Source organism: Erythrolamprus reginae, chromosome 4 (genome assembly GCF_031021105.1).
Source record: "Erythrolamprus reginae isolate rEryReg1 chromosome 4, rEryReg1.hap1, whole genome shotgun sequence".
In the NCBI taxonomy this organism is placed as follows: Eukaryota; Metazoa; Chordata; class Lepidosauria; order Squamata; family Dipsadidae; genus Erythrolamprus; species Erythrolamprus reginae.
The window spans coordinates 114,556,252-114,578,425 of NC_091953.1; the positions used below are offsets into that span (position 1 = coordinate 114,556,252).

At 39.3% G+C, this 22,174-nt stretch overlaps 1 protein-coding gene across 3 annotated transcripts in view; it reads left to right on the plus strand.

Moving 5' to 3' along the window:
• Positions 1–22,174, plus strand: part of ABCC4 (ATP binding cassette subfamily C member 4 (PEL blood group)) — a 234,331-nt gene that overhangs the window by 114,415 nt on the left and 97,742 nt on the right. For 2 of the 3 annotated variants that reach the window (XM_070751291.1, XM_070751292.1), the window contains exon 20: positions 14,133–14,212. In XM_070751291.1, coding sequence (XP_070607392.1) covers positions 14,133–14,212 — 80 coding nt within the window. Of the gene's footprint in view, positions 1–14,132; positions 14,213–19,150; positions 19,190–22,174 lie in introns of those variants that run through there. The other variant, XM_070751294.1, reaches the window with a different exon arrangement.

Genomic DNA, 22,174 nt, shown 5'->3' on the forward strand with positions numbered 1-22,174 from the left:
GCCTTAGGTTTCCTCGTATTTCCAGTATTTAAGCGGCAATCTGATATAAGTTGTGTATCAGATGTAATTTAATCTTTTGACACTTGGACATCACCTCTGTGTATATTGGCAATTTGATAGCTACTTTTGGGTACATTGAGAGAACTGGCTGGGCTAAAAAAGCTAAGGTTTTTTTTCATGAGAGACACAACAGGTGACAGGTATGTGCTACCTTCAGCCCATTTTCTTCCTAGGCAACCATTATTTTCAAGGCAAATGAGTACCTGTCTCTGCCTGAGCTTCTTGATCTGTCCTGGGATTGCTGGTTCAGCAGGATAGTTTCCTCAGTCGCTTCCCTTTGTAATAACCTTCTTGTCAGATGTTCATTACGCCTCGTTTTTTCTTTAAGTGTGCATGTCTGTCTGATGTCAGGCATAGCAATTTTGCCTTGTTTATTTGTTATGCTATTAATTACTTTGCAAACTGCAATTGTCTAAGCAGCCTACAAAATAAAGCAAAATAAAAATGGGTGCTGCCGTTAATAGTATCTAATTCTTGTATAATTGCTGGTACTATCAAAGGGGGAAAGCCCCTCAATAAATTATGTGAAAGAGCGAATGACATTATTGCAACCTGCAAACATCTAATTATTTTGCTTTAAGTTTAATTCCTCTTTTATGTTTTTCACTGAGATGTAATCTGCAATCTTACGGATAACTTTCTGCTTTCTTCTGTAGATTGCTAACCCAATAAAGGAAACAGATAGTCAGTCCTCAATTTACTATATAACACCTATAGTCCGCAAGCTGCACTGGCTCCCTATTAGTCTCCGGGCACAATTCAAAGCATTGGTTATTACCTATAAATCCGTATATGGCTCAGGGCCAGATTATTTATGGGACCGTCTCCTGCCACATACCGCCCAGAGACCAAAAAGAGCACATAGAGTCAGCCTCCTCCAGGTCCCATCAGCTAAACAATGTAGGTTGGCGGGACAATGGGAGAGGGCCTTCTCTGTTGCTGCCCCGACTTTATGGAATCAACTCCCCCACCCCGAGGTCTGTACGGTCCCCACCCTTCTGGCCTTTCGTAAGGCCGTCCTGGGGGCCCTAAATCAACCACTAGCTTGTTCATATTTTCTGTCTTTTTCCTTTTGTGTACCTTTTATTTTATTTTAGTTTGTAGTAATAATCTATTATTGCAATTATCAATATTAATAAATTACTGTCTAAAAATAGGAGTACTAGTGTTACAGCTAACTGTGGGGCATAAATTGAACTGGATTTTTTTGGACAACTTTCCCCTTTATGAGGTAATGTTTTAACCAGAGGTGGATTCTTACCCCTTCGGACAGGGTTTTATAGAACCGTTAGTAACTTGGTGGCCTGGGTTGGTGCAACCAGCAGTGACCCAGGCCTGCTACACCCCCAAGCCAGTTGTCTCAGTAGCACCATAAGGCTCCGCCATCTTGTTTTTGCTTCTGCGCATATGCAGAATTTTTGTGTGCATGTGCACATGGTGTGCAATGCGCGCCACATCCTTGAACAAACCGGAAGTAGCAGAATCCGGGACCCATCCCTGGTTCAAACCTTTCTCTTCCCAGCCTGTGACTGACTTATTTTATTTATTTATTTATTGGATTTATATGCCACCCCTCTCCGAAAACTCGGGGCGGCTAACAGCAGTCATAAACAGTATACAATAATAATCCAATACTAAAAGCGAATTAAAAACCCCTTAATATACAAAACCAAACATACATACAATCATACCACGCATACAATTGTAAAGGCCTAGGGGGAGAAGAAATCTTAATTCCCCCATGCCTGGCGGCAGAGGTAGGTTTTAAGTAGCTTACGAAAGGCAAGGAGGGTGGGGGCAATTCTAATCTCTGGGAGAAGAAATCTTAATTCCCCCATGCCTGGCGGCAGAGGTGGGTTTTAAGTAGCTTACGAAAGGCAAGGAGGGTGGGGGCAATTCTAATCTCTGGGGGAGTTGGTTCCAGAGGGCCAGGGCCGCCACAGAGAAGGCTCTTCCCCTGGGTCCCGCCAAGCGGCATTGTTTAGTTGACGGGACCCGGAGAAGGCCAACTCTGTGGGACCTAACTGGTCGCTGGGATTCGTGCGGCAGAAGGCGGTCCCTGAGGTAATCTGGTCTGGTGCCATGAAGGGCTTTATAGGTCATAACCAACACTTTGAATTGTGACCGGAAACTGATCGGCAACCAATGCAGACTTCTTCTGTGACTAAGAGTCTTGTTCAAATAATAAATTAATTGAGATATAAAACACTACAAATAGGTTTGTTGTGTCCTGAAACTGTTCAATATCATTTATAGAAGTCAGGAGAGTGATTATGTGCTTGTTACTTTCTGTCTTCTGGCACATATTGGGGGCGTGGGGGGGCAGAGAAAATCTGCATGTATTTTTCTTATTTGTATTTTGAAGATCCCCGTAGCGAAGCCAGTAATGACTGCATAGTAGTGTATGTGGACAGGCAATGTTAGTAACATATTTTTTAAAAAGATAAGATGCCTCTATAAGCATTTATTTATAAGAACATGGAATGGAAAGTAGAATAGATCAGTAATTGTCAACCATTCAAGATACATACATACATATTTTTAGTTTTCTCTATTTTTTTTTCCAGAAACGAAACTTGGTTCCTTTCATTGCTTGAAACCCAATTTTAATGGTTTTGATGATTTAATGATTGTACTGCGTTGAACTTCACTAGCATTGCTGTGGGGTGTGTTTTCTGTCAGCAATTGATATGGACAAATTCAATTATTTGTCATTGCCTTGAAAACTGGAAAATGCTTAAAGTAGCAATAAAAACATTTTAGTGATGTATTCCCTCCCCCACACCAGTTTCTCTTAGAGAAGAATGGAGATACAGTATTAAAAAAACCTGTTTAAATGTTCCTCTGCAAACAACCTCCCCTAATCTGGAATCATGTAGATGTAGCTGACTTGGCTGGGAGAAATCTGGGAACTTTGATTCCAGTTGGCAGGGGCACCAGAATAAGGAAATACAATAAGTGATACCTCGTCTTACAAACCCCTCTTCATACGAACTTTTCGTGATACGAACCCGGTGCTTAAGATTTTTTTGCCTCTTCTTCCGAACTATTTACACCTTACGAACCCAAGCCGCCGCTGCTGGGATGCCCTACCTCTGGACTTCCGTTGCTAACTGAAACGCTGGGATTCTCCCGAAGCTCCCCTCGCTGGGATTCAAAGCAGCGCCGGCAAAAATGAAGGCTGGAAAGAAACATTTGGAGCAAGTTAGAGCAATGAAAAAAAACCCTGCAAAGACTTAGGGCTTGGAAAACATTCTTCACAGATAGTCACCCTTTTTGCCTTGCGCCACTGGGAATCCCCTGCTTAAATTTTTTTTTGCCTCTTCTTCCAAACTATTTATACCTTACGAACCCGAGCCGCCACTGCTGGGATGCCCTGCCTCCAGACTTCTGTTGCCAGCCGAAGCGCTGGGATTCCCCTGAAGCTCCCCTCGCTGGGATTCAAAGCAGCATTTTTGCCAGCGCTGCTTTGAATCCCAGCGCGGGGAGCCTCAGGGGAATCCCAGCGCTTTGGCTGGCAACGGAAGTCCGGAGGCGGGGATTCCCAGTGGCGCAAGGCAAAAACGGTGACTTTTGGGATGGGGTTGCACGCATTATTTTTGGTAATATAAGATGCACCTTTTTCCTCCCTAAAAGAGGCTAAAAATTCAGGTACGTCTTATACTCTGAATGCAGCTTTTTTCGAAGCTTTTTCTCCCCGGCCCTAACTAGGTGCTAGCAATCTTCCCAGCTCTTACCTTGCAGGTTCTTTCATTGTTACTATCTGCGACAAATGTTTTCCAAGCCCTAAGGGTTTTTTCATTGCTCTAACTTGCTCCAAATGTTTCTTTCCAGCCTTAGCCAGGTGCTAACAATGTTCCCAGCTCTTACCAGCTTGCAAGCTCTTTCATTATTATTCTCTGCCAAGAATGTTTTCCAAGTTCTAAGTCTTTCATTACTCTACTTGTTCAGAATTTTTCTTTCCAGCCCTAACCAGGTTCTAACCATGTTCCCAGCTCTTACCAGCTTGCAAGCTCTTTCATTGCTACTCTCTCCAAATAAGGTTTTTTAAAAGCCCTAAGAAGGGGGTAAAATAATGTGCTGAAACTGACCAGACTAAGGATGCGAGCCAGATGAATATCTGATAAGCAGATTCTTTTCTCTATTTTCCTCCCCCAAAACGAAGGCACGTCTTATACTCTGGTGCGTCTTATACTCCGAAAAATACGGTAGATAAGGACATAAGGTTCTATATGGAGCTTGGGGAAGGGATTTCTTGTGACTGTACACGGACTGGTGGTTACTTCTCCACTTGAGATTTTTCCCGTGCCTGGCTGGGTGTTTTCCAATGGGACCTAATGTTACTGAAAATGCTGATGCGACAAAACTGGACATAGATAAGAAGAAGATGGTACAAATGGGTGTAGTTCGTTGGACTACATATAGAGTGCTGTACTGCAAGTCACTGAAACTGACTGTAGATCTGGAAGTCAGCGGTTCAAATCTCACCACTGGCTCCAGGTTGACTCAGCCTTCCATCCTTCCGAGGTGGGTAAAATGAGGACCCGTATTGTGGGGGCAACAGGCTGGCTCTATTAAAAAGTGCTATTGCTAACATGTTGTAAGCTGCCCCGAGTCTACGGAGAGGGGCAGCATACTAATCTAATAAATAATAATCTAATCTAATCTAATAAATAATAATCTAATCTAATAAATAATAATCTAATCTAATAAATAATAATAATAATAATAATAATAATAATAATAATAATAATAATAATAATATACGAAGATCTAAAAATCGAGCTGCAACAACTCTGGCATAAGCCAGTAAAAGTGGTCCCAGTGGTACTTGGCATGCTGGGCACAGTACCAAAGGATCTCAGCGGACATTTGAAAACCATCGGAATTGACAAAATTGCGGACAAAATTGCGGACCCTCAGAGAGGGTCCGCAACTTGGGCGTCCTCCTTGATCCACAGCTCACATTAGAAAACCATCTCTCAGCTGTGGCGAGGGGGGCGTTTGCCCAGGTTCGCCTGGTGCACCAGTTGCGGCCCTATCTGGACCGGGACTCATTGCTCACAGTCACTCATGCCCTCATCACCTCGAGGTTCGACTACTGTAATGCTCTCTACATGGGGCTACCTTTGAAAAGTGTTCGGAAACTTCAGATCGTGCAGAATGCAGCTGCGAGAGCAGTCATGGGCTTACCTAGGTATGCCCATGTTTCACCATCACTCCGCAGTCTGCATTGGCTGCCAATCAATTTCCGGTCACAATTCAAAGTGTTGGTTATGACCTTTAAAGCCCTTCATGGTATAGGACCAGAATATCTCCGAGACCGCCTCCTGCCGCACGAATCCAAGCGACCGATTAGGTCCCACAGAGTGGGCCTTCTCCGGGTCCCGTCAATTAAACAATGTCGGTTGGCGGGCCCCAGGGGAAGAGCCTTCTCTGTGGCGGCACCGACTCTCTGGAACCAACTCCCCCCAGAGATTAGAACTGCCCCTACTCTTCCTGCCTTCCGTAAACTCCTTAAAACCCACCTTTGCCGTCAGGCATGGGGGAATTGAAACATCTCCCCCTGGGCATGTTTAATTTATACATGGTATGCTTGTGTGTGTGTCTGTAATATATGGGTTTTTTAAAAAATCTTTAAATATTTTAAACTTATTTGGATTATTTATGATTTGTTTTACTCTGTTGTGAGCCGCCCCGAGTCTTCAGAGAGGGGCGGCATACAAATCTAAATAATAAATAAATAAATAAATAAATAAATAAATAAATAAATAAATAAATAATAAAATTTCCATCTGTCAATTGCAAAAGGCCGCTTTACTGGGATCGGCAAACATAATTCGCCGCTACATCACGCAGTCCTAGGTGCTTGGGAAGTGCCCGACTGGTGATGAAATACGAAATCCAGCATAGTGATCTCGTTTGCTGTGTTGTACTGACATAATAATAATAATAATAATAATAATAATAATAATAATAATAATATTAAAAATTGAATGGATGGATGGATGGATGGATGGATGGATGAATAAATAAGCAAGCCCATCAGACTGTAATTTGATGGGTCTCTTGCTCAGCTTCTAAACTTTAGTACTCAAGAGTTCAATGATAGTTTTTATTGGATGCTTTGATGAGAAAGCATGAATGAACGTTTTGAAGTAGGTGATTGGGTTGCGATGCGCGCTTCCTATTTGGGAGGAAAGATTTGAACATCTACTCTCAAGTGTCAACAGACAGCTGCAAAAGCCAGGCATGGACGTGAAACCACCTGAGCACATTGGATTCCAGCAATTAAAGCAATTCACAGAGCTTGTAAGAAAAGAATATCACATGCTGTCTCCTTTATGAAGAACAAAAGCGTTTCGATCCTTTCACTTCAAGTTTGCCCTAACTATTATATAGAGAGGGAGGTTTAATGAATCATTGTTTAACTTAGATACGGCGAAGTGTTTGACTGTAGCATAGTCCCAAATATGTACATAGGACTTTGCTGACAGACTCTTATTTAACTATGATTAATGGACCTTGGAGAGGTATTTAATTACATAGGTAGAAATCTCAAATACTCTGTGTGTGTGTGTGTGTGTGTGTGTGTTTGTGTTCCAGCCATATTATTTCATGTGATAGTATTAAGATCTCTGGAATTAATATAGTCCTTGTAAAAGCTAACTTTCTTTGTACAAAGGAAGCAAGAGTTTGAAAATACCCTAAAAGTATTAGGATTATATATATTCTGGGATGAAGCACACTGAAAAGTAATGGGATATAGTTCTCCTGACTGCAGAGCTCTTTTTAAAAACAATTTCATAAATTATGGCAAATGTTTTATAGTTTTAAAGAGCAAAGTGAATCTCCTGTTCTGTCAATGGAAAACATGTATTTTAATGATAATTTCTCCATTATAAAAATTGATTTTTTCTCAGTCCACCCTCCTTGAATTACATGTTTCCTTCACATATTTGTAATTGTTATCTGTTTATTTATTTATTTATTGGATTTGTATGCCGCCCCTCTCCGCAGACTCAGGGCGGCTAACAACAATGATAAAAAACAACATGTAACAATCCAATTTAATAAAACAACTAAAAACCCATATTATAAAAACCAAACATACACACAAACATACCATACATAACTTGTAATGGCCTAGGGGAAGGAATATCCTAACTCCCCTATGCCTGGCGACAAAGGTGGGTCTTGAGTAATTTGCGAAAGACAAGGAGGGTGGGGGCCGTTCTAATCTCTGGGGGGAGTTGATTCCAGAGGGCTGGTGCCGCCACAGAGAAGGCTCTTCCCCTGGGGCCTGCCAAACGACATTGTTTGGTCGACGGGACCCGGAGAAGGCCAACTCTGTGGGACCTTATTGGCTGCTGAGATTCGTGCGGTAGAAGGCGGTTCCGGATGTATTCTAGCCCAATGCCATGTAGGGCTTTAAAAGTCATTACCAACACTTTGAATTGTGACCGGAAACCGATCCAATGTGAAATGTGAAAACCTTTGATCCTGAGAAAACTTCTTCTGATAATTAACCTAGGTATTGTCCGTTCTTTATAGTCAGGTCTGGAAGCTGGAAATGGCCTGTTTCCCAACTTCTGGTGGGCCAAGTAGGCTTGTGTTTCGCCCTCCCCAGGCTCCAAAGGAGTCCCTTGAGCCAGGGGAGGGTAAAAATACCCTCCCCCATCCCCCGGAGGCTCTCTGGAAGCCAAAAAGGCCCTCCCAGAGCCTCTGTGCTGGCCAGAAATCAGCTGCCTGGCACACACATGCATGTTGAGTTGAGCTAGGGCAACGGCTTGCATGCCAGCAGATATGGCTCTACTGTGGCACCCGTACCATAGGTTCGCCATCACTGGCCTATGGTCTTCTTTAGAACTTGGTAGAGTTTTGAGTTATATTCTGCAAGTTTACAAAAGATAGGCCTGTTTTGTTAAGCAAAACAGTTCCAAAATTGTTATCTTGCTCTAGAGCGAAGCTCTCTGAGTGATGTATCACTGAATCCCGGCTACATTCGTATTTATAATTGCGCTCATGTAGCAGTCTTTTCCAAATCATATGCCTCTACTCATCGTTCCAAAAATTAACACGTGAATTAGTCAGATTAAAAGGGCTATTCACTTTTTCTTTTTAAACGGATCATTTTTCTAGGCTGAATAACTCCCATTCCCTTGATTTTTTAAAAGCAAAACTATTTTTCCCTACTAGAATTTCTGGCAAACGTTCTTTTCAAAATACTCCATTGCTTAACAAAACATTGCAAGCCCGACATCAAAGCTACAGTTTGTTGGAGTTGATTAGCAACTTGATTACCCATGAGAACTAAGTAGTCATTTTAAAATGGGAATATTGCATATAAATAATCTTCCTTTTGGAATGATTAGTACAGCTATTGGCTAGGCTTGATACTCACTTGGCTCGGAAGCCAAATTATATTATTCTGGCACTCATTAGCAGTTCTCATAACTTTCAATGTTACTTTACACCATACTAGTTTGAGTTAAAGAGCCAAGACAGAGGTTTTATAGTGTTTATCTCGTAAACTGCATTTATTCATGTTGTGAGCCGCTCCGAGTCTTCGGAGAGGGGCGGCATACAAATCTAATAAATAATAATAATAATAATAATTATTATTATTATTATGATTATTGCAAGCTTTGAAAAGTTTATAGAGGAGCTAATAAATTTGTAAAGAAAAAAAAATCCCACCCTCTTATAATAATAAAATAATAAAATAGTACCATGTTAAAAAATTTGAAGCAAAGCCTGACATGCTTTGCATTATGGACATTTATTCCATATTCCACAGACCAGCTTGGGGTTTGCATACAATTTTTCCATACATCTCAAGAAGCAATATGAAATGTATATCTATTAATATATATGTGTACTGTGTTACCGCCGGTTATACATTGCTGACCTCCATGAATAACAGAGAGGAAAAAAACCGAAACAGTCAAAAGATTTATAAACTAATAAAGCGTTTATTATTTTGCTTTTTGGGTCCTTATATTTGTTTTTTGCGTTTACGCGCGTGTTTGTTTTTGTCCCATTTTATTTGTTTGTTTATTTATTTATTTGTTTGTTTGCCGCCTCTCTCTGAGAACTCGGGGCGGCTCACAACATATAAAAGGAAACAATTAAATACAAAGGCTAAATCCAATTAATTAAAACTAGGTAAACTAATCTAAAATTCCCAATATTATTAAAAAATCAATCATACCCATTCAGATAACAATCACATGTAACATTCATCATGTTGTGGTTAACTGTGGCCCAGCTCCTGCCCCAAGCAATGTGGAGGTGGATGTGGGGGAGACATCCACATGCCACAGGCCTGTTTTGCTTCCAGTAGAATCTGTCTCCTCTGACCAAGGAAGCGTGAGTGACAGGGAAGAGAGGAGTTTGGCAGACAGCCCAGGAGGAGATCAATCATCTGTATCATCCCTGGATTCTGAACAAGAATTAATGACACATCTATCCATGCATAGAGTGATGCATAGGAGACAACAACTGAAGGATTATTACAAGAGAAAATGAGGCCACCTGTGGTTGGGTGGGGCTGCTGTAATTAGTGCTACAGATAAAAGTGCAGCCTGGTGTGTTAGCCTCATGGCAGTTTATCTGATTCATTGTTTTGTCAAGATCGTGGTTTTTTGCTGTTCAGAATTGTGTGTGTGGACTCTCTGGACTTAAGAATTGGACTCAATTTCCCAGTTATTGGGTGAGCAATTGGACTGCATTTCACCTGTGCCTTGTGTATATCAGAAAATCCCTTTGACATTTAAAAAGGGAGCAGTTTCTTTTTTCCTGTTTATAAAAACTTTTGGGTTTTCCTTTTATCGTGTGGTGTGTGTCTTCCTGGACTAATTACCCTGTAATTACGGGCAGTTGAAACACGCCGGCAGAACACATCGGCCAGGGGGCTAGAAGAATCTTATTGCCCCAAGCCTAGTGGCATAGATGAGTCTTAAGATTCTTGCGGAAGGCAAGGAGGGTGGGTGGGGGCTGCGAACCTTGGGGGGGGGGCTGATCCCAGAGGGCCGGGCCCCACACAGAAAAGGCTCTAACCCTAGGCCTAGGCCCTACCAAGTGACATTGTCTAGTTGACGGGACCTGGAGAAGGCCGACTCTGGGACCTAACCGGTCGTTGGGACTCATACGGTAGAAGGAAGTCCCGCAAATTATCTGGCCTGATGCCATGTAGGGATTTATAGGTGATTACCAACACTTTGAATTGTGTCTGGAAACCAATTGGCAGCCAATGCAGACCATAGTAGTTATTGTGCTGGACTAGAAGCAGTGAGATCCAGATTATAGTACTCCTTTAGCATGGAAGCTGGGTGGCCGAATTTGGGCCCAATCATACACTCCAGCAGTGGTTTGCTTCTGGTTCGGTGCAGTTCTGTGAACCAGTAAAGGGCAGTGGTGGGAGGCTCCACCCATCGACCCAGGACACTTCTGCACATGTGCAAAAGTGTCATGTGCGCATGCACTTGGTTTTAGAATCCACTACTGATATAGTGGCCTAGAAGTGAAGCTCTTGCCTCACAATCAGGAGGCTGTGAGTTCGATCCTAGGTAGAGACTGATATTTCTCTCTCCGGGCATGATGAGAATATATCTGCTGAATGTAACAGTGCATTGACGACAGGAAGGGCATCTGGCCAATAATAACTCAGTAATCATTTCAGTTGCCTACACTCTACCCCACAAGGGATTATGGAGTCATTAAAAGTTGTTGTGGATGATGATACACTCTTATTGCTAGATTGGAAAGTCTATCTACCAATGAACGGCTCCAAAGATGGACTACAAGAATGGTGGAAGGTCTTAAGCATAAAACGTATCAGGAAAGACTTAATGAACTCAATCTGTATAGTCTGGAGGACAGAAGGAAAAGGGGGGACATGATCGAAACATTTAAATATGTTAAAGGGTTAAATAAGGTCCAGGAGGGAGGTGTTTTTAATAGGAAAGTGAACACAAGAACAAAAAGATCAAAAGCAACATGAGAAAATATTATTTTACTGAAAGAGTAGTAGATTCTTGGAACAAACTTCCAGCAGACGTGGTAGATAAATCCACAGTAACTGAATTTAAACATGCCTGGGATAAACATATATCCATCCTAAGATAAAATACAGAAAATAGTATAAGGGCAGACTAGATGGACCATGAGGTCTTTTTCTGCCGTCAGTCTTCTATGTTTCTATGTGCACTGGACTAGGGTGTACATGATAGCCCATAACTTTCAATAAAGAGGCCTTTTGTTGAAGTGAATTAATTGAAGATGACGACAATCATCATCAGTATTATCTGTTGTAGAGCTTTTGCCTAAAGTGACTCAGGTTAAGTCTTATGCATGCCAGTAAACATTAGTAGAAGTTAACAAATTCATATACCGGTATTTGAAAAAGGGCTTTAAAAAAATCATAAGAAGTAAAAACCTCAGGCTAATATGAAGACTAATCAGCTTATAACTTGCCATACCATACTATTAGCTATTAGGTGGTAATCTTCTGAATAGAAGAAATGTTGGCATATATCTACCACGCAAACAGAAATTGCAGAACTGGAATTTCCAAATATGGTAGTAGGAATTCTTGTTGATGTAATCCCTACATCTAGAGGGCACAACATTTGAGTAACAGGGAAAAATCTTCCCACTATCTGACCGGTTTATCATGTGTGTGAGCCTAGAACCTTTGCAAAAGATAAGAAGTTGTCATTTTTAATGAAACAGAAGAAAGTGAAAATAGAAGAAGAATTATGCATGGATTCTAATTATATTAACTGTATCAGAAAAGGAAAGTTGTAAATGTAAGACACAAACAATGCATTTATTTAGTCATATATCCTTAATTTGATTAAATTTAAATCTAAATATAATTAAATGAAATTTAAATTTCACTGCATTTTAGAGTGTGTTCTTCTCTCAACTTAAAGAGAGATTAAGTTAGTTGTCTCAGTAAGCCTTTGTTGGTTGTCTAAATTATTTTCAGCTGATTGATATTTGAATTCACATTTGAATTTGAATTCCTCGTCAAGAAATTCAAGGCATGAAATTCCTATTCTCGGTTTAAGTTTTGCAATTTAAATAATGCATCAGGCCTGGAATGAATCAGAATAGTTGTTCCAAATCTGAAAGAATGTACTAAATTTTTTTAAAGCATCTTTTGTATCTTTTTGTGATGTCTTTGTGGCAAATGTGCACATTCAATTGCAATCAGTTACCTGACATTGCAAGACTATGCTGTATGTACTTTCCCTGAAAAATGTTCTGAACACCACCTCTTCTCCCAATCTTTCCCCAATACATGGCATCGGACCAGAATATCTCTGGGACCGCCTTCTGCCGCACGAATCCCAGCGACCGGTTAGGCCCACAGAGTGGGCCTTCTCCGGGTCCCGTCGACTAAACAATGTCATCTGGCGGGACCCAGGGGAAGAGCCTTCTCTGTGGTGGCTCCGACCCTCTGGAACCAGCTCCCCCCAGAGATTAGGATTGCCCCCACCCTCCTTGCCTTTCAGAAACTCCTTAAAACAGACCTCTGCCATCAGGCATGGGGGAATTGAAACATCTCCCCCTTGCCCATGTAGTTTCTGTGTATGATTCGACTGTGTGCTTGTTTTTTATATATTGGGGTTTCTTTTGGATTTTTTAACCTAAAACTGTAATTTAGATTGCTAAATATTAGATTTGTTACTATGTATTGATTTTTACCATTGTTGTGAGCCGCCCCGAGTCTATGGAGAGGGGCGGCATATAAATCCAATAAATATAATCTAATCTAGTCTAATCTATTGTGTCCATAATTATTATTTATTCAATCCAACAATATTGTGTCATCTTTCAGATTCTTTGAATGTTCTACTGATACATAAAGTCTGAGTGAACAAGCAACCACTATTTCACTTATTTCATAAATCAGGTCACCTAATATGCTACCTATTCATTAATCAAATTATTAAAAATGATTTCAAAAATATATGTAGCTCTCAGAGAGGTATACCTTATGGTTTAGCTGCATATACCGTGTTCAAATATAAATATCTTCATACTTACTAAAAAGTGTATCACTACCAAAAGAGAAAGTAGGTATATAATTTGTTTTCTTAGTTCACAATTACCCCCAAAAAATTATTACTATAAAAATTAATTATTGCAATGTTAAAGAATAATTTAGACCATTGAACAAAATGTATTTATTTATTTATTCAATTTCTGTGCCCCCCAACTCCCTAAGGACTCTAGGCATATTATTTTGCACAGATGTAAATTCGTTTGAACTGGAATTGTATTTATTGCATGTGTATCCTGCTTATTTTGGAACAGTTGGAAATGGTTAATATAACAATTGTTATTTAGAAACATAGAAACATAGAAGACTGACGGCAGAAAAAGACCTCATGGTCCATCTAGTCTGCCCTTATACTATTTCCTATATTTTATCTTACAATGGATATATGTTTATCCCAGGCATGTTTAAATTCAGTTACTGTGGATTTACCAACCACGTCTGATGGAAGTTTGTTCCAAGGATCTACTACTCTTTCAGTAAAATAATATTTTCTCACGTTGCCTTTGATCATTCCCCCAACTAACTTCAGATTGTGTCCCCTTGTTCTTGTGCTCACTTTCCTATTAAAAACACTTCCCTCCTGAACCTTATTTAACCCTTTAACATATTTAAATGTTTCGATCATGTCCCCCCTTTTCCTTCTGTCCTCCAGACTATACAGATTGAGTTCATGAAGTCTTTCCTGATACGTTTTATGCTTAAGACCTTCCACCATTCTTGTAGCCCGTCTTTGGACCCGTTCAATTTTGTCAATATCTTTTTGTAGGTGAGGTCTCCATTTGGCTTGATTGTTAGGTTGACTTGAACGTCTGTAAATATTTAGTCTTGAAGACATCTTTCACAGAGGAACAAATACAGTGAGATGTATTTCCAAGATGAGGTTCAGGTTGAGGTTCACATTTCTTTTCTCCATTCTCATTTTTAAAAAAATGATGAAAAACAAACTTTCCCCCCATTTATTTGTCAAATAACCCTCAGTTTTGTCCTTTTCTTATAGGAAGAATCCTAAATCGTTTCTCCAAAGATATTGGCCATTTGGATGACTTGTTGCCCATAACATTCTTGGATTTTGTACAGGTAATCTATGGACTTTTGCATATTTGGGTTTGGGGTATCCTGGGTCTCTCTCTCTCTCTGTGTGTAATGAGTTTAGTGAAAGTACTTGTTTGAGAAGGGTGTAGTCCAAAACTATAGAACAAGTAGTAGTGACTGGGGAGCAGAAATGAGTAATAAGTTGCTGGTAGGAGTGGCTCTTAAGAGTTTACCATTATGTCAGGGTTTCAGCATGTAGTAGTTTAATGCTTGGTAAGTTGTACCTGGTTTGCCTTTGAGACATTTGGCAAGATTTCTGCAGTGTTATGAAACATATCCACAGTAAAGGAACAATCAGCTCACATGAAAAGATAGCACCGATTAACCTAATTATGCATGTACTTCCTCAAAGAAGGCAATGTTTACTATAGCTGTTTGGGATTGAAATAGGTGTGGCTATTTACAAAGAAGAGATTAGTAATAATACTTCTGAAAATAATAGCTTCAATGGAAACAAAAGAAAGAAGTATTATAAATACAAAAAAGGTTCTCGAAGTATAAATGATGTTTGTATCAAGGAAGTAGTAATGGATTAATTTGTGGCAAAATATTTGGGTTTCAGGAGAGTCTCAAATGTCTTTTCTGGAAACTACCGTATGTAGGAAGCACAACACAGGAAGTTACGTTCCCACTTATGATATGGTCTTGTTTGGAAGACCTTCGTAATTCTTAAGCTCTCAGATGGTGATAGCAGCCTTAGAAAGGCTAAGCAGATTGAACTTAACTACTATTGGATGGGGAATCAATCTTGAAGATTGCAATGGCAAACCATTTTCATATTGCTGCCAAAATAACACAAACATGGACCTATTCTTATCTTATTGGCAGTTCTGTGTTAGCAAAAACTTTGGAAGAGAAGGATTTTGGGGCAGTGATTTCTGACAGTCTCAAAATGGGTGAACAGTGTGGTCAGGTGGTAGGGAAAGCAAGTAGAATGCTTGACTGCATAGCTAGAGGTATAACAAGCAGGAAGAGGGAGATTGTGATCCCGCTGTATAGACTGGTGAGACCCCATTTGGAATACTGTGCTCAGTTCTGGAGTCCTCATTGATAAAATTGAGCGGGTCCAAAGACAGGCCTCAAAAATGGTGGAAGGTCTTAAGCATAAAACATACCAGGAAAGACTTAATGAACTCAATCTGTATAGTCTGTAGGGCAGAAGGGAAAGGGGAGACATGATCGAAACATTCAAATATGTTAAAAGGTTACATTAGTTTCAGGAAGGAAGTGTTTTTAATAGGAAAGTGAAGACGAGAACAAGGGGGCACAACCTGAGGTTAGTTGGGGGAAAGATCAGAAGCAACGTGAGAAAATATTATTTTACTGAAAGAGTAGTAGATCCTTGGAACAAACTTCCAGCAGACATGGTTCGTAGTAACTGAATTTAAACATGCCTGGGATAAATATATATATCCATCCTAAGAAAAAATACAGGAAATAGTATAAGGGCAGACTAGATGGACCATGACGTCTTTTTCTGCTGTCAATCTTCTATGTTTTCTATGTTTCTATCAGCAACTCAATGGAGAATTTACTAGTGACATCAAGATACTATCATGTTCCCAGACTATGTTTTACTTATATTTATCCGAAGAGTGGGCCATGTTGATAGTGAGCATAGTTGCATTGACAAAGTTAACACTTTTTTGATTATCATATTTATTTCCAATGTTAGCCAGTGCTTACCTAATCTAGCCATAGATTCAGAAGACAAATTAAATTGTCTGTGCATTGAACAGTTATATATCCATGGCCATTACCATTGTCTCTGTTCTATTCCTTGTTTTTAAAGAAAATTAGTCTTGTGTCCACTGTAACAGAAGAGAGGAGGGAAACAAATCAACATTTTCTGAAATTTTTAGTTTAGCTTTTTAAAGCTTCAGTCCAACAGATTTTAGGAAAGTATTCCTTTGTATCAGCCTTTTAAGCTCTTTTTTGTTTTTGAGTGGCTGAAACACATTATGTTGAATTCTAAAACTCATATATTGAAACAAAGAAGAAAAGGCTCTGATTTTTTTATGCCAATAGTTCTTACCATTAGCAGTTCTGCATTTTATACTCTTAAGATACAATACAAGGATTAGTTTTGTCTTCTGATGAATTGATTTTTCCTGATGTGTACTTGATTTAATGATCCAGTGCATGCTTGAACAATTAGAATTAGAATTAAAATAGAGCCTTGGACTTTAAGAGAGCTAATTTCAATAAACTTAGAGAAAGCTTGGGAAGGATTCCATGGAAGAGAATCCTTAAGGGAAAAACAACTCAAGAAGTTTGGGAAAGTTTGAAAAGTGAGATTATAAAAGCCCAGTCTAGCACAATATCAATGAAGAAGAAAAATAATAGCTCTCAAAAGAAACCAGCATGGATGCATAAAGAACTCTGACAAATTGAAAGACGAAAAGGACAGCTATAAAAAGTGGAAAGAGGGGGGAAATAATTAAGGTAGGATAACAGCAAAAAGCCGGAGCCTATAAAAATAAAGTGAGAAAAGCTAAGGCTCACAATGAACAAAAGCTTGCGACAAAAGTAAAAAAATAACAAAAAAAAAGCTTCCTCCAACATATTTTTTAAAAAAGTCAAGGAAACAATTGGTACATTGCTGGGGGAAAGTGGCAAGAAAGTGACAAGCAACAGGGGAAAAGCAGAGCTACTTAACTCGTTTTTTACACCTGTCTTTACACAAAGGGAGAACCACAGTCTAACCTATTAAAAACGACACCATAAAAAACATATTAGGAACACAAGTTAAAATAGGGAAGAAAATAGTAAGTGAACACCTGTCTACCTTAGATGAGTTCAATGGATGGATTACATCCCAAGGTTCTGAAGGAACTGGCAGACAAGATCTCAGAACCACTGAACTATATCTTTCAAAGATCCTGGGGCACTGGGGAACTTCCAGATGAGTGGAAAAGAGCTGAAAAAGGGGGGAAAAATAGATAGAAAACTACAGAACTATCAGCTTGACCTCAATACCAGGGAAGATTCTTGAAAAGATAATCAAGCAACGAATCAGCGAACACTTAGAAGCAAACAAAGATCATGCTAGATTAATCTTATTGCATTCTTTGGTAAAGTGACAAAATTAGTGGGCCAGAAGAATGCTGTTGATTTAATTTACTTGGACTTCAGTAAGGCATTTGATAAAGTAGACCATAACCTATTACTTGATAAATTAGAAAAATGTGGGTTAGACAGCAATATCAACAGATGGATTCGAATCTGGCTGACTGACTGTACTCAACATGTAGCACTCAATGGAACTGCATCTACATGGAGGGAAGTATGTAGTGGAGTACCTCAAAGCTCTGTTTTAGGCCTAGTCTTTAACATCTTCATCAATGACTTGGATGAGGGGATAGAGGGGAAACTCATTAAATTTGCAGAGGACACCAAACTGGCAGGAATACTCAACACTCCAGAAGATAGAGTGGAGCATGGAGCTGGGGTGGCGCAGCAGGTAGAGTGCTGTACTGCAGGCCACTGAAGCTGACTGCAGATGTGAAGGTCAGCGGTTCAAATCTCATCATGGGCTCAAGGTTGACTCAGCCTTCCATCCTTCCGAGGTGGGTAAAATGAGGACCTGGATTGTGGGGGCAATATGCTGACTCTGTTAAAAAGTGATATTGCTAACATGTTGTAAGCTGCCCTGAGTCTAAGGAGAAGGGCGGCATACAAATCGAATAAAGTAAAGTAAAGTAAAGTAAAGTAAAGTAAAGTAAAGTAAAGTAAAGTAAAGTAAAGTAAAGTAAAGTAATAAAATAAAATAAAATAATAAAATAAAATAAAATAAAATAAATAAATAGGCTTAAGCTACAGAAGGCTCTTGATAGACTTGAACATTGGGTGCTATGTAACAAAATGAAATTCAGTGGTGAAAAAAGTAAGATTCTACATTTAGGTAAGAAAAACAAAATGCACAGATATAGTATGTGTGGTATCTTGCTCAACGCTAGTAAATGTGAGAGGGACCTTGGAGTCCTAGTGGAGAAGCATTTAAATATGAGCCGGCAGTGTGCAACAGCAGCCAAAAAACCCAATACAGGTCTAGGCTGCATAAACAGAAGGATAGACACAAGTTGACGTGAAGTGTTAATACTATTTTATAATGCTTTGATAAGGCCACACTTGGAATACTGCATTCAGTTTTAGTCACCACGATGTAAAAAGGATGTTGAGACTCTAGAAAAAGTACAGAGAAGAGCAACACATGATTAGGGGACTGGAGGTTAAAACATGAAGAACGGTTTCAGGAACTGTTATGACTAGTTTAATGAAAAGAAGGACAAGGGAAGACGTGATAGTAGTGTATCAATATCTCAGGGGTTACCCCAAAGAAGAGGGAGTCAAACTATTCTGCAAATCACCTGAGGGTAGAACAAGAAGAAATGGGCGGAAACTAATCAAGGAGAGAAGCAACTTCGAACTAAGGAGAACTTTCCTGACAGTTAGAACAATTGATCTGTGGAACAGCTTGCCTCCAGAAGTTGTGAATGTTCCAACACTAGAAGTTTTTAAGGACATGTTGGATAATAATTTGTCTGAAGTGGTATAGAGTTTCCTGCCTGACCGGGGTTGGATTAGAAGGCCTTCAATGTCCCTTTCCAACTCTTTTATTCTGTTCTGTTCTGTTCTGTTCTGCTCTGCTCTATTCTACTCGACTCGACTCTATTCAGTGCCAGACTAATTTTAATCCTATTAATTTTAGTCAGTTTACCTCAGCGGTGTGCTATGAGCTGAAACGCTAAATTACGCTCGCTGCCGCGGCTCATAAGTTCTTGCAGGGCCAGCGCAATTTTGCTGCTGCACCTGAGGAGGTAGCGAAATTGGGCACAGAGCCGCAGGTGTGCCCGTGTTTCGGCGAGGTTTTTTTTCTTCCACGCATGCTGAAACACAGGTGCAATTTTGCTACTTCCACAGGTGTAGCAGCAAAATCGCGCTGGCCCCGCAAGAATATATGAGCCGCGATGGCGAGCGCAATTTAACGTTCCGGCTCGTAGCCACCACCGGTTTACCCCATCAACCTAAGGACCAGGTGACTTTCCTAGATTAAAAGATAAAAAATGAATTCCATGTTCCTTTTTCTAGCACAAAATCCTTATCTTTTATTTGTCTCAGGTAAAGTAACTAAAAACCCTCCAGACTTAATGCCAGTGAGGAGTCAGTTTCAGGTTGTAATTTTAAGAAGCGTAGACTGATCAGTAACAGTTACATGCCTAGCCTACTCACTTAAAGAGGGCTCTGAATAGATATGACAAGGATGAATTTCTTTACAGTTTCCTCCCTGGTTTTTTTTTTTGTCAGTGAAAAACATAATTCTTAAATCTTCTCCTTTGTGAGGATACTTCTGAAATGATTTCAGATGCGTGAGAAAGTAAATGGGATGTTACCAGCTTTCAGTTTACATAGTCCCTCCTTAAAAATGTCCCCCTCTTAATTGCGGGCAGCATTGATTTAGTTGAAGCGTTTTTTAGTTGAATTGTGAAGGGCTTCTGGTTTATTTGTGTCTGGAGGAGCCCTGCTTTATACAATGGATCCCTATTATTGAATATGATAAAGATCTTTTGTCATTTGTTTTGTTTGCAGGTGTCTTTTATAAGAGAACCTCTAATCCCTTCAGGAAGAAATATTTCTCTTTCTTTCTTTAAAAAAAGTGGAGGGGGATCAGTATTAACCAGAGAATAAAAGCACTGAGCCTTTGCTATTGTTGTTGACAATTTGAGAGACATTTCCCAATAGTCATTGTTCAAATGGTTGTCAGGAGGAATCAAGTGAAACTCGATAAACAATGCTATAACCAGTTCCTCGTACTTGGTGTGCAGCAGCTTTTCTTGTGACGATTTGCATTGAAGAAGTGGTTCGTTTTCTAAGTTGTGGTAGGGTCATTTAGAAGCATTGTGGGTTCCCCCCTCCCCTCCTTTTCCAGCAGTTGAATATTTTAGTTTTGCAGACATATATCTATATATGGACTAGAATAAATTTTTCCCCCATCACCCAACTGTGCAGGAAATACTAGAGTTTTGCTGTGACCTTGAAAGGGTGCTAATTTGTTTTCAGTGGGATTTATTTTCATGATAATATATACTGCTCAAAAAAATAAAGAGAACAGTCAAATAACACATCCTAGATCTGAATGAATGAAATATTCTCATTGAATACTTTGTTCTGTACAAAGTTGAATGTGCACAACAGCATGTGAAATTGATTGTCAATCAACATTGCTTCCTCAGTAGACAGTTTGATTTCACCGAAATTTGATGTACTTGGAGTTATATTGTGTTATTTACCGGTAAGTGTTCTCTTTATTTTTTTGAGCAGTATATATTACTGAAAATGAGGAGTAAGTTTCCTTGGAGTTGATGGCTCTACTTTTTAGTTATTTGGTTATGCTTTACAAAATGCTATTAAAATAAAATAGAATTGAATTCTTTATTGGCCAAGTGCGATTGGACACACAAGGAATTTGTCTTTGGTGCATAGGCTCTCAGTGTACATAAAGAAAAATAAAATACTTTCATCAAGAATCATAACACTTAGTGATAGTCAAAGGTTACTAATAAGCAATCAAATTGTATTAGGAAACAAATAAAACATGCACAATGCAATTCTATGTATCCTTAGCCAGAGATAAATCCTATAGTGTTTAATCTTGTTTAGGACTGAATGGTTACATTTTTAAAAGAACTGGAATTGTAGAAATTAAAGAATTCAGCAATCCATTTGTCTCTACACTACCATTTAAAAAAAAATATTCATTGATAAATTATGCCAAATGTGCTAATCAAAATATTTCCCCGCCATTTTCTTTTTTGAAATACACACATACATTTTCCTTTCTCTTTCTTTTTTACTTCCTGTCTTAAACACTGTATAGGTATGTTTCTTTCTAAAAGTGTGTTAACATTGTCTTGCAAAGCATTTTCAAACTCCCTTCAATGCAGCAGAGTGTAGAATGTTTGGAAATATACATCTGTTAACTTTCATTTATGTTCCTGCCCCTTCTAAATGTTGCATTAAAAAAAAAATCTTAAGATTTCGTTTTGTTTCTGGGGGAACATTGTGTGCTATTTGCAGCTGCCCTTGGATGAGAAAGAAAAGGCCAGTGATTTATTGAAGCTGGTGAATTGAAAAGCCCCTTTTTCCCTCCCCAAAATCAACAGCTTGACTGAGTTTAAATAACTGACTTTTCATATCCTTTCATTGCACACAAAGACCTAATCCTGAGACTACTTGAGCCACCAATGTAGACCGTGGACAAGACCACCACTGGAAATGTCATCCCTTCTCACCGCACACAAAAACACATTGACTGCAGCTTTTATGAAGTGAAAATGCCAAAGAAAAGGAAAATGCAATTGAGGTGGCTGCAGGATTTTTTTTTTCCAAAAGAAAATAAAAAAGGCTGCAGTGTTTGGATATTAAGAACAAAAAAGGGCCTAAAATGACAACAATGGCTAGGGTCGCTTGCTTTCATAGGTGCAAATGAGTGAAACTGCTTGTTTGTTTCAATACCATTGACCCTTACATTTCATTGTGTGGAAATGTCAGGGAAAGTGTGTTCGAAGACATTTCAGCATCTTTTGGTTTTCAATGTGGTTGTCATTTTGAGACGCTCAAGGGCCTCTCCCATCTGTCTCCTTCCTTCACCACATTACTAAAGATTATATATATGTTTTTTTCTGTTGGATCAAATCCCAGTAAGGGTATGGCTAGCTGATGAGGCCAGAATAAGGCCGAAATAGCGCTATCCTAGTCTCCCTTAATTAAAAAAAAATTCAGAAAAAACATGTGATATATATATATATATTATCTATATATTATCTTCAGTAATAATTAACTGCCACTTCTCTGTTTTGTTTCTAATTTAAAAACTAAATCAGAATCCAGTATATACAGTGATACCTCGTCTTACAAACGCCTTGTCATACAAACTTTTCGAGATAC